The 13,381-nt window shown below is 36.9% G+C and overlaps 1 protein-coding gene across 1 annotated transcript in view; it reads right to left on the bottom strand.

Moving 5' to 3' along the window:
- Window positions 1-13,381, bottom strand: part of USH2A (usherin) — a 395,016-nt gene that overhangs the window by 101,330 nt on the left and 280,305 nt on the right. The window contains 4 exon segments of the mRNA XM_030034435.1: window positions 5,600-5,712; window positions 7,564-7,766; window positions 9,139-9,348; window positions 11,433-11,596. Of these exon segments, the coding sequence (XP_029890295.1) occupies window positions 5,600-5,712; window positions 7,564-7,766; window positions 9,139-9,348; window positions 11,433-11,596 (690 nt within the window).

The raw sequence follows: 13,381 nt of genomic DNA, 5'->3' as shown, positions 1-13,381 counted from the left end.
CCTCTTTTTAATCTCCATGTCCCAATTACACAGCCATTGTCAGAATGCCAGTGACATCATAAATTAGCATTAATTTAAAGTGAAAATGTTACAGTGAAACAGCAGCTGCTGAGATAAACTTTGACATCTTAACAGAATAAAAATAACTGAACTATTATTTCACTTCCTTGAGGTATAAACAGAGGAATACACACAGCAATAAGCCTTTGCAGAACAGAAATTAATGTCACCTATGAAGGAATAACTTCATAGGTGACTTGTAGAGTCACCATTATCATTCCAAGGTCTTCCTCTCAACCGTAGATTAATTCCATATACCATACATGGCTATTTTGTATTCACTATATATGCTACTGTATGCACATGAACACACACTCACGCACATGCACACATGTCTACATTTAAATAATGTTACAGGACCTAACTTAAAAACATAAAAGCAGGAAAATATATTGTATAAACTTCAGAAAAAAAGATAAAAAGAAAAGATGGGCAGCACTTTATAAATGCCATTGTAACTCTCTCCTGATCTTTGCACAGTATAGATCACAGGAGCAAAGAAAGCATTCCCAGGCATATTTTTGAATGATTTGCTTTCTGCAAGTTTCATTCAGACCCTCAAGGGTATATTTTCAAAGTATTCTGCCAGTTTTTACAGTTTTGCAAGGCATATTTCTCTCTAAAATAATTTCAAATTAGGCCTAAGAATTGATGCAATGATTTGAACGTTTTGCCTTTTCTGCAGAGCACAGTGTGTATTTCTTTCTTTTAACAAGCAATCACTTTATTATTCTTCAATACACAGTTGGGGTGGACATAGCCCGGTATTGTGTAAAGCTGCAGCTGCACAAGAAAATTACGTGGCATGGGAGTTCACTGACCAGTGCCACCGAAAGGGTAAAATCTCAGTATGACCTTTCAATTATGACTCACAGATAAGCAGACTCCTTCGCAATTTTATGAATGCTTCAGTTATGTCTACACCTTCTGGTGTTTGCCACCCATGGCAAATTGTGGTGGTTTTGAAAGCATCACAGCAAGAAGAATGCATAGCTCAGTTTAAAAAAAATCAGCAGGGTTGTCATAGGACTGCAGAGGCTTTTTGACACCCCCCATCTGAAGAAATACCCCAGGCTGAGCTGAAAACCTTCTTGAGCAGGTGCAGATTTAATGAGACACAATGGGCCCTTTAGCGTGCAGCCAGCTGGGTCACGTATGGTGCATTTGATACAGCTGCAGAAACATGGGGACGGAGCCTGCCCACCCTCTCCTTCTCTTCATCCCCCAGTTACTCCCTCTCAGATAAACTAGAGTTGTGTCTATGCTGGGAAGTGCCTACAACCTGAAATACAGAAGCAGACTTGCAAATTCTAAGCACAGATGAATGTACAACACCTGGCAGGTGGAGTATAATCTTTGCTCAGAGAAAACTTCACTCCAAGCATGTGCAATTATGGTAGTTCAAATGCTGGATGAGTCCCTTCTGTGACTGCTGTCAATGTGGTGAAAATGCTGAAGCAGGGCTCCGTCCCACAGAAAAGGCCGCCTAACCAGGTTCACAGAAATGCTTCAGGCTACAGGGTCCATGAGGCACTGCAGCACTTCCAGGAGACAAAGAATAATTTCAAACTGATCCACAAAGGTGTATTTGCTTTTGGAGCAACAGAACAAACTGAAATCCTTTGGCTCAAGCATGTGAAGATGTTCATTCCAACATTTCCAGGCAGAAGTATAATTTTTTTTAAATCCATGAAAAATATCAATATTTCAGAGTTTTGATATCACATCAGATACATTTTGGTAAACCAGATTTTGGAAAGGAAATTCTGGTTTTTTCCTGCTTCAAGTATCACCAGCTTCAAGTGTCCATGAGTTATGAAAAGAACTCCTGATATCTTTTTTTTTCAACACAGCAGTAAAGGGTTAACCATGAAGATTAAAAAAATAACAAGGCCTAACTTTTGAATCTTGAGAATGAATGTTGTGTTAGTCTCATCACATAAATTTAAAAAATCACATCAAATCTAAGATTCAATGACTTTACTTTCAGGAGTTGGCATTAAAAGAAATCACAGAAAAATCACAGGATTCACCTGACATTCTTAAGGTAGGGAACACCGCTATTATTAATGACCAGTGGATAAAATACTTTCCTCACCAGGAGATCACACATACTGAGCAACTGTTTCAGCATTATTGCACAAGAGATAACTACCTGCTGTATCGTGGACTGCAGCGCTAACATTAGAGAGGTGGTATGACACAGTACAGGAAGTCTGACAAATAGCATTGTGCTTCTGTTGTTGCTACAAACTTAGAGATATCTTTCTGTGCTTTGCTTTTCCCATTACTAAAGTAGGGAGAGCAATCAGGTTTCCTCCATGGGAACGCTGTCTTGAACACTTTAGGGAAAGTGCTATAAAACACAGCGTACGTGAGAAACCTTTGTGTCTTGCTTGTCCCTTGCATATTTCTGGTTATCTTGTCATAGCTTGGCTGGACATGACTCCACAACAATCTTCCCCAGCATTTCATGTTTATTCACATAGTTATGAATACCTTCCTTTTTTTTTTTTTTTTTTTTTTACTTTCTGCCCATTTTCCCAGTATGGAAAATCAGACTTACTGGTCTTTAGTTCCCCTGACACCCTTGAAGAAATCTGCACTACATTGTCTCATCTTCCATTCCTCCAGTATCAAGACTAGTTTAAAGGATATTTTACACAGCACAGGAGTTTGACACTTTCATATTTGAGCTGCTTTAGAACTCCTGAGCAAATACCATCATCCCAACAATTTATTGCTATATGTTTTACCCATTTGTTCTAAAATATTTCTCACTAACATGTTAATTTGAAATAACTCCTCCAGCTCATTCACCCACGAACAGGATCTGATACAGAAACCTTCCTAAACCCCATGATACTGAACATCAAACTAAAGAATTCACCTAGCTTTTCTCCCACAGCCTTATCTTCTTTGAGTTTTCTATTACATACACCCTGACCAGGGTTTCCGGTTCCCCCCAAGGTGCATAAAGGGCCTTCTCTTTCTTCATGAAGCTATGAAGGCTTTTCCCCAGTTTTCCCCTAGTTTATGCCACAGGGTGTTTTCAGACCCATCAACCTTTTAATAAAGCACTGAGCAGAACTGCTGGCAGGGTACATTTGCATTATGCCTCAGTTTTCTGAAAGGAACAAAGCTGCTGCTAAGTATTGTTATTAGAAAAAAACTAACCATGCTGTATTTATTACAAGGAAAAAAGAGAAAGAAGAAAAGTATTTTAAATGGGAATGAACTATTTTCGAACACAGCACGAGAATTTAATCCACTACACAAACTTTAAGTCAGCATCCACATGCATACAGTACTCAGAGAACTTTCTAAGCTGTGTAATAAAATACCTTTCTGTAGAGACAAACACTGAGGTTCTAACTAAAAAAAAAAAAAAAAAAAAGCATACTTGATTTGAATAGGATTTGTTTCTGCCTAAACATGGCCAATGCTACCTCTCTACCCCCCCCCCCCCCCATATCACCCAAAACCTAGACAAGAAAAGTAACAAACCAGAACCTGACTTAGGACTTCAGGATTGGGTCCCATACTGTTTTCTATTTGAAGTTTGGCATTATAAAATAATCATTCCAGGACTGCGACCTTTTGTGCCAAGTTTCAGCCTGAAGCTGAGTTATTAACTGTAAGGGGTGGAAAAGTAAGGTATTTATAATGGCTCTGGTGGTATAACCTTCATTAGAACAGTGTGGATGGAGCTGCTATCAGAAAGACTTCTTAGAAGTTGGTGGGTGAAATTATCATTTATGTCATGCAGCACCTTGAGGCAAATTTTAAAACAATTATTTGTGAATGCTACAAAGACATTATCCTACAGCATTCTCATCAATAATACAGCCCCCCAAACTGATTCAGAAGAGGGAAAAACACCATGATTCCAATTAAAGACAATAAACTGCACAGTCTGTGTTATATCTCAGGTATCCCATGAGCCTATACTCTAGAAATGCCTTTTTTCTCTGTCTGATGACAGATACGTATTAAAATGTCCTCTTGTCTACACAAACTGTTTTTTCGCCCAAGCTTTTTCTTTTATGGAGGATAAATAAGCGAAATTCATATTCAGCCCAGCACCTGCTGAAGCTGTCAGCCGTAGTGTTTGTCATATTTCAATCAAAGCTGAAGCCAGCCAGTCATTTTTATACTGCACAATCCCTACATACTCGAGGACGAGAATTAATGAATTAGCTATTGATTAAATTCCACTCTAGCAAATCCACCGTGGCAAATAAATGAACTACCCGGGGCACGTGTAGGCCATGGCCAGACATGTCCGGGCAATCGATCAGTAGTTAGTATTCTTTTGGGATATAAGAACAGCTGATGATAATATGACATGTAGAAAAAGGCAGTGTAGAAAGAGTCTGTTTCTGGCTGAGCAGATTATAAAGTAGGAAGGCATTTTTGATCCTTTTGCATTCATGTGTTATGACATATTTAGTCTATATATAATAGCAGAAACATGCATAAGTGTTTGCAGTACAGACAATACAGACAAAGGCATACATAAGTTAAAGCCAAGGGCAAAAGACGAGATCCTGAACTGAGTTCTTATCATCAAACAAGCTTTGACTATATCTGTATGTGTGACAGAAAAATAGCAAGCTTAATTTCACCCTTACACAGAGACAAATGCTGAATTCAAGCAAAATGTAGAAATTATAAACAGCAAACCAAAGTCCTTAAGAGACTGGAGAAGCAAATCCATTCTGCTGGCCATTTCTGAAGGCTCAGATGTTAGATTTTTGTTATTTAAAAAAAAAGATATCTTTTTCCTTTCTACAAAAGAAACACTGCTAATGAGCATACTCCACCAGAAGTGTAATAAAATCACATGCACAACAACATAAACACAGGAGGCTAACTGTTTTATTGTTGGTGTAATTCTGAAAAATGTGTTAGCGAACATAGTTTTAGTCTGTCTTTGGAAGATATTAACTCCCAAAGAATCACTGTATATGTTACTATTTGGCTCCTTCTAAGGACTGCAAATCTGATGCTCCCTTTACAATTAAGAAGTTTGCCCGTGCCTGTGAATGTAGTGGATAGGCAGATTGCAAACAGTGGTTCAAGGAGACATAGATATGCATGCCTTTTAAGATAGCTTACTAATTCTCACTGTTGTGATAGGTGACTTTTTTTTACCCACAATTATTCTAAGTTTCCATTATCAGCATTGCATTGCTCCCTGAGCATTAATCTTCCTCTTCTTAACTGACAGCGAAATGTGATAATTTTCATTCCTTTACACTTCTTCTCTTAACTACTTCCACTTATGCGTTATTTATTATCACAGCACAGTGATACCCAAATGGGTATGTACAGTCAACCAAGGGTGAGATTTCTTCAGTTGCTCTTTTGGCCCAAAACTCCAAGATGAAAAATAACAACCATGAAAAATATTTTCAAAGCATATACTGAATTCTTTTATGCACCTTATTCAATTGAGAGAAGACAAGCTTACATTCTGGTCCCCATTCCAGCTACAAATTGCTCCAATATATGAAAGCCACCTATAGCATAGTACCTTGAGCCAATTATGTGAATAATGGGTGCTGACAGCTGCTTTGGTTCATCTTCCACAGTTGTAATCTGGGTTCCATTGCTTCTCACACAGGCATACACTGTGCAGGCTTCAATCTGATGAAGAAGAACATGAGTTTCACATAGCTGCAGAAATTATTCAGCTCTGCTACTTTTTCAGACTTCTCTCTTCACCCAAGATTCTTTCTATTTAACAGATTCCATACAGCCATGAAAATACTGCAGCTTTGAGATACGTATATCTACCAGAGATACACTGCGCTGTATCACATTTTCCCAAACCATTTAAAAAAAAAAAATGTACATGCAGCCCTCTGGCACTAATTGTTGTTCTCTATTAAATTATCACCAATAATGCAGTGACAAGTTGCAGTGCAACTGCAACTTATGCAATAATAAGTTGCTGTGATTTTTTTTTTTCTGCATGTATATGTAGAATCTGGTACACAACACTGAAAAAAATGTACTTTGATCTGGGGGCTTGAGTAAGTTTTCTACACCCACCGTATATTCTGATATAAAAATAAGGATAGTTTTTCCTTAATATTTTCTATTCTTTCATGTCTATTCTGGAAAATTAAAAGTGAAAAATGCAAATAGGAATCATAGACTTTGTTATGAAAAATGCCACAGAAATAAAAACTTATTCCTTCAATTCTTGGGATTAAACTAAGCAGAGGCAAAGTGAAATAGCTAGTGAAGGATGGTAACATTGTTTCTGTATTGTCAACAGAGAAGTTACTCAAAATAAAAGAGCACAAAAAATGAAAGATAATGCAGTAAGATTACCAGTGAGATGCACATGCATCCAAGATAATACTGTTTCCAGGACAAGAAGAAAAAGAGTCAAAAGAAAAAAAAAATTAAACCCAGCTTATTTCGGTTTTACCCATCACATTGATGCACATATAAGTCCAGTATAAAGACTAGGAAAGCAGAAGAGAAGAATAATTAACATCTCAAGCAACAGAAGGTGGCCATGGTAAATTAATACAGAGGGTCTATAAGTGAGGCAGTACACTGAATTTGCATTGTTATTGAGAAAAGACAAATGTGTTTCCAAGCGGCATTCAGAAAGTCATATGTGTATTCATGGATGGAGGTTTGCTGTTTCAGAGGGGCTGGAACATAGAAATCTGTTACAGTATGCCTGTCTGTGATGTTTATTTATGGCATGTAGTAGTAACTGGATGCAGATTTTCAGAACGAAGTATACATGGTACTACTAAGTCCTTCTCATATATAATGCAAACCAAACCTGAATGAAATAGACAGGAATAGTTACAATTAAGTATCAAACTGCATTTCTTGAATATATTAATGCAACTTAAGGATAGAAAGATATTATTTATTCTTTTTTTTTTTATTCTGCACACAGTATTCTGCCTTTCAATAGATATAAGAATAGAGAGGCAAAGATAGAGAAAAGGAAAAGCAAAGAAAAAATATTGTACTTATTAACAGCATAAGAAGTACTACTATGATTTCAGAGATCAGCTCTGCTTCCTCCTCGGAAGGATAAGGAAAAAAAAAATGATAAAAGGATGACAAATGCAACATCATTATTTCTCTGTGCTGATATATTATGCATGCCTGATGTTTCTAAAACAATTGCAATTTTCTTTTAATGAGTAGGAGTTGAATCTTTGCCTCCTTGTAATATATGTTGGGGCTTTGCTAATGTTGTAGCACAGAGCATTTAGGCGAAAGTAAATGGAGTTCTGATGGTTTGAAAAAATATAATGGAAATTTGTATTATGAAAAGTGTACACAGATCTAAAATATGCTGAAAATAAATTTATGCCTTGTATGTATACGCACACAAACATCAGTGCAAATATATGTCCATGTATGTAAAGAAATCCATGAAACAATATTCTGCTTGGAAAGACACACATTTTATGTGAAATTAAGGTATATTGCACAACCCAGAAAATATATTCTAACCTGTATATCATATACAGTGAATGGAGACAAATCTGCTAGAAGGACAGACCCTGGCTCGTTCATTCCAGTCTTGTACTGCTTATTATTTACATAGATAGAGTACTCTGTGACAACACCATTCGGGTTTGAAGGCGATGTCCAGATGACACGTACAGCTGTACTGTTGATGATGACAACCTCTGGAGGGAACATGCCCTCAGGCTCTAGAAATAAAGGAAGAAACTGAATAAACTCCAGCTGTCTCTGCAAAAGCACTTGTTTAACCAAATGCAGATTAGTATTTAGGTTTAGCAAAAGGTTCACTGCTTATCTGCTTTCCTCTGATGAAGTTATCACAGTCTGTAGTCTTCTGTAAATTGGCTTATTATACTCTCAGTTAGAAACCACGAGAGCTGATGGTAAAATGCTTTATACCAGCAGTATAGTGTCAATCATCAGTAGTATGTGGCCAGTGAGATATCATGATAAATTATTAACCCATCTGCACTGCCAACATATAAATATTATTTTTATGTCTCCCCCAATCCTAATCCTTCCAAAAAAAGGAGAAAAACAGAGCATTTTGCTTTTAAAGCAAAACCTGAGACCAAAATACTTTGTGTTTGGTGGAACGTGACGTTATCAGCCTCATACCCTCATAGCTGAAGCAATATGAAGCAATATGCAATATTGGCATTATGTAAATGGTTTTGAATGTTGATTACTATAGGTAATGATGAAGTCTAACACTTATTTAAAAAAAAAAACCAACACCTTCCTTAGCGTTAAATTATGTAATTATCTAAGCATGTCAGAAATAACCATGCAAAGACCTATTTTTATCATAAGAACCCATCCTTACCAGTTGAAAAATTGCCCTTACGACTGATTCCATTTTATAAACAAAAGGTGCTGACCTTTGGCATGAGAAAGGAAATGGAATCCTCACTTAAAGTGGTTTGCTAATGACCTGGAACACTTGCTTCTGAGGTAATGATATTATAATGTTTATAATGAGACTTTATAAAGCAAAAAGATTAGAAAGACCATTCTAAACACATTTCAGATGCACAATTTTTTTATTATTATTTTATCCTCCCCCTCTCCCCTGCCCTCCCCTCACACACACACCACACTTGCCCACTGGCATAGAAATGACTCATAAAGAATTTTCTTAGAGGCTGAACTTACACCTAGAGTTTCGGTTGACTCAGGGAAGGCCCTTTGTATGACTGTCATGTCAAAAGCACATCGCTTCAGAGAGCAAATCTTTTAAAAACCCATTAATTGTTTCTAAATTCCACCATTGATATGAACTTAGTTCCAAACTTAGTGCACACAGATAGGAATATGCAGGAGAAGATGAGAACAAACTGGGTTAATATCTGCTATTAGAGCTTTTGCTGCTGTCTCAGTGGGACCGTTTATTGATCTACCACATGATGACAACCAGCACTTAAGCATTTTAGCGTTTTAGCCCTTTTTCCTTTTATACCGGAAATTTTATAATGGAAGGATGACTGATCTCAACCCTAACAAAAATCAATCAATTTCATTCTCAGATTTTAAGCCAAGCTGCATTCACTGCTAACCAACCTCCATCTGAGGTAGTCACATGCACAACTTCACTGTTGATGCTGTGGGCTCCATTAAAAACTTGAAAAAATATCTGATACTCTGTGTTGGGCTGCAAATCACCTACGACTATAGAGTTTACATCAGCCTGGATCCTCAGAGATCTTCCATCACCAGTAGAATTCAAGAAGAGGGTGTAATATGCAACATCTCCTTGCAAATCTTGTAGTGCTAAGAAAAGAAAGGAAAAACCATTGGGAAATATTCAGTCAGCAAGTTTCTTAACAACATTTATTGTGACGAGAAAAGCAAATTTTATGCAGGCCCCCTTATTTAAAAAAAAGCAAAGATTCCATCAAGTGCCTTCAATTTCACTCTTATAAGCAGTGATGCAGACTGCTCTTCCAAACTTGTCAAAATCATTAACAATTCATCATCCTATCTAATACTGGAGAAAGCTTTCTTTCTCTGGACATCCCCACGATGACAATGGAATCTGTGAAGTAAATTTAATAGGTGAAACCCACTGCTAGCAATGGTGTGTGGACCTTGCAGCTTGCCACTGCAAAAGGATGGCTTTCACCCAGATAGAAGGAAAAGAGCAAATCAGATTGCTGTATGGCACTAGTTTAAGATGGAAACCTCAAAGATTTTTTCCCTTTTTGTTCCTTCCCTTCAAATAATACTCCCCCACCCCAAAAGTACTGAATTCCTGTGTTAGTCCTCTAGCCATGAATAAGGGGCAAGTGCCTATGCCTTAAATTATAGTTAAATTCAACTTTACACAGACAGCCTTTTGGCCATAGTGAAAATGAAAATCTACGTGTTCTTATTTTAGAACAAGCGTGATAGTATCATCTACATGTAAAGCTGTAATACACTCAGAAGCATTATGTTTACAGGGGAAAAAAAATATCTCACATTTCTTCCTAAAACGTGTTTTGCCCAGAACTAGCTTCCCCAGTGAAAGGAAGAAAAAAACAGTACGATTTTCTGGCTACAAAGGGAAGGACATTCACTGGTCTGGATAAACAAGGATTCCAGGCAGTCTTGCTTCTCCATTTTAGTAACTCAGATGTAGTCTGTTATCTTATCTGTCCTTTGTCAAACAGTTTAAGTTCAGATCTGATCAAATGCAACTGCTTTTCCAGTAGGCATCAAGACGAAAAGAGCAATTATGACAAAAACTTTAAGCACTAATACTGCTTTAGATGACACACTGTACCACTAAACAGGACTCAGCTGACCTGGAAAGAGCATTGGTAAAAGCCAAAAGCATATTTTCAGATTTATAATACGCAGTTTTGTCATAGAAATTCTTAAGCAAGAGTGATATGTTATTTTTATTTTAAGTGGTGCAGATACAAGTCCTAAATCCTTAGAAGTCAGAAACCTTCAGTAGGTTTTCCAGAAAAAGAAAGATAGCAAGGCAACTTACATTAAAGACTCCCAAATTCCCAAAGAAAACAGAAAAATAATTTGAAAACTAGTATTATGAAAAAAAAAGAAATGTGGGTATACAAAATAGTTAATATGCTTACTGCAACATAAGTAGTAATAAAATATGATAAGGTTTTCAAATAACAAATGGCCCTGTCTTGGTGTTTAACCTTTGCATTAACAAACATATATGGAGGAAATTTCTAAGGTATGAATGAAAATAAAACCAGATTGCATTACCTACATCTAGAAGGTCAGGGGTTCAGATTACTAAGGTAATGAAACTTCAGTGAGCTGCTTCAGATCTATTACATTTGTCAGTTTTTATAAGCATGCTTACTTCAGGCATGCAATTATAAAATAAAGAGACTACATTTGTTGCAATTCAGCACCCAGTCCTTATAAAATCATTTGCATGTAAGTCATGAAGAAATTCCCCACTGCTGTATTAGCAAACCAGCTAGAGAAATTGGCTAAATTAATTTTAAGGAGCAGAGCAAAAAGAAAGAGAAAGGGGATCCTCTCATCCTGAAGGAATGTATATGTAAATTTTTATACAAAGAGATGAAATACACCACAAAGACAACAGGACTTTGTGTACTACTACTTTATAGATTTCTCATGAGTTTCCATTAACTATTTCTTCACTTTCACTATTCTCATTCTGCAGAAATAGCATTTAATAAATACGAACATGACTGAGAAATAGCAAAATGTGCACATTTTTTTTCCTATTTCTTTCCTCTCCTTTCAAGGACACTTAGGTATATTATAAATCAAGACAAGGACTGTGTTTCCTACGAGAGCAAGGCAGACCAACATAAGTGATGGCAGGTTAACATCTAGTTACTGGAATAAATACTAAGCACACTTACTTGGTTTTGACCATTCCACTTCTACAGCAGTATGATTAACAGCACGTGCAATAAGGATACTTCCTTTCTTTGGTAATCCCGCTAATGTAGTAGCTATCACTTCTTCACTTGATGTATATCCTACCTCGTTGTGCACTATGAGCTTATACTCGTATGTTGTGTACCTAAGACATTTTAAAAATAATTAAATGGAACAAAAAAATGCAGACGTAGAAAACATTTGCTGTAAACCTTCTGTCTGTGCCAAAGTTTTGTTGTTTCTTCCCCCCTCCCCGGTCCAAAAAATTCAGCTGCATGGTTAGCACCAATAAAGACTCTGTAAGAGGTGTCTATTTTTTGGAAATAATTCAGCACGATTAACATGGTAACAAAAATAAAACACGTTATTTCACTTCCTCATAGTCATAGCTTCTGAGGTGTTGAGAGATTATAGCTCAATTCAATATGTAATTACAGCAGTGGCAACCTGCCAAAATTTGGATCAGAATTTAATCAAATGAGGCTTTTTTTCCTCTTTTGGGAAACCCATTGATTTTAACTTGCAGAGTCTCATTTGTAAAAGCGATTCACCACACAGCCACTACAAAAACATCAAAAAAAAGTGCCTAGGAATGCAAACTCATTTAATGAAGTAATTTTCTTCAGAACTGTGTATATTCAGCTTACACAGATTTATTAAATACTTCATGTATATTTAGTAAACCAAGCGACTGTCACTCCATAATTTCTTCTCTATATCAAATGGCATATTAATGTATTTTAAGTGGGATTTCATAATCTCAAATTTAATTTCATCATAAAAGGCCTCACACAAAACTGCGCAATCACAGAAACACAGGAACATCTTGTTCAAATTTTCACTAAAACTGCAGCACTTTGGGATAAACGTCTAAAAATGCAATAAAGGAACATACAGTAAATGCCTAATATTTAGAGATTTCGCTACAAAAAGAAAAGTCACTCACACTGTATATTTACTTTTAAGGTTTTTTTAAATGCACCCCATATTATGCAACCATCCACAGCCTGATTTCAGAAGAGCTAAGCTTTAACAGTCCCACCGAGAAGAAAGCAAACTAATGGGAGCTCACTAGCTCTAACTGTAACTACAAGCATTGTAGAATGGTGACAACATACGTAACGCCTTATTTCGCTCTCCGCATTTTCTGTCGCTTGTGAACATGTAGTATTTTCTTGGACACTGTAGCACATGTGCAATAAAACATGAACAGGATCTAGTCTTGCAATTTAATGATCAGAATTTGAGATTCATTTTTTGATCCATATTTTCAACATTTCCATTTCCAGCAATGAAAATAAAAGAAGTTTGGTTTAACCTACTAGAAATGAAGAAGCCATCTGAAAAAAATCATTGTAAAAATAGACTTCTGTCAGCAATATAATAAAAATTCACTAATTCTGGAACATGCTTAAAGCATGACACAAATGAAAATAGATGCTGATACATGGATTTTCTTTCTGTGAAAAATAAGGCTTGAGTCGCTCTGCAGCATCACCTCTCCAGCCACAAACTCATCCTGAGTTCTTGACTGCAAAAACACAGCTGCAGGTTGCAGAACCCTCCCCAAAAGAAGCGTTCGGGTGCGTCCGAGGGTTAGGCACACTTTTCTGGCCATAGCTCATTCAACCCAAAAGGTCATTGTGCCTAACGACTTGTCACTGAGGCCCTGTCAGAATTTATTGCCCCCTCTGAACTGCTAACGTAACTGCTGCACACGTCAGCGCTGCTGAAATGAGCTAAACTAAAACCAAAGGAAACTCTATGTAGAATTTCAAGCACGGCTGAAAGAAAGAAATGGACTCTTGGGCAGGATTGGGTAAAAGAACAGCTCCATGATCAGTTATTGCAACAGACGAAAATGAGCAGTGACTTTCAGCAAGTAGGCAATGGCGAGCCAGAAGCAGTAGCCCTTGGCTTGGTTTGGTCA

This window comes from Aquila chrysaetos, chromosome 13 (genome assembly GCF_900496995.4).
Source record: "Aquila chrysaetos chrysaetos chromosome 13, bAquChr1.4, whole genome shotgun sequence".
Classification (NCBI taxonomy): domain Eukaryota; kingdom Metazoa; phylum Chordata; class Aves; order Accipitriformes; family Accipitridae; genus Aquila; species Aquila chrysaetos.
Note: the sequence above shows the minus strand (reverse complement) of the source record. Positions and strands in the feature narration are given on the sequence as shown.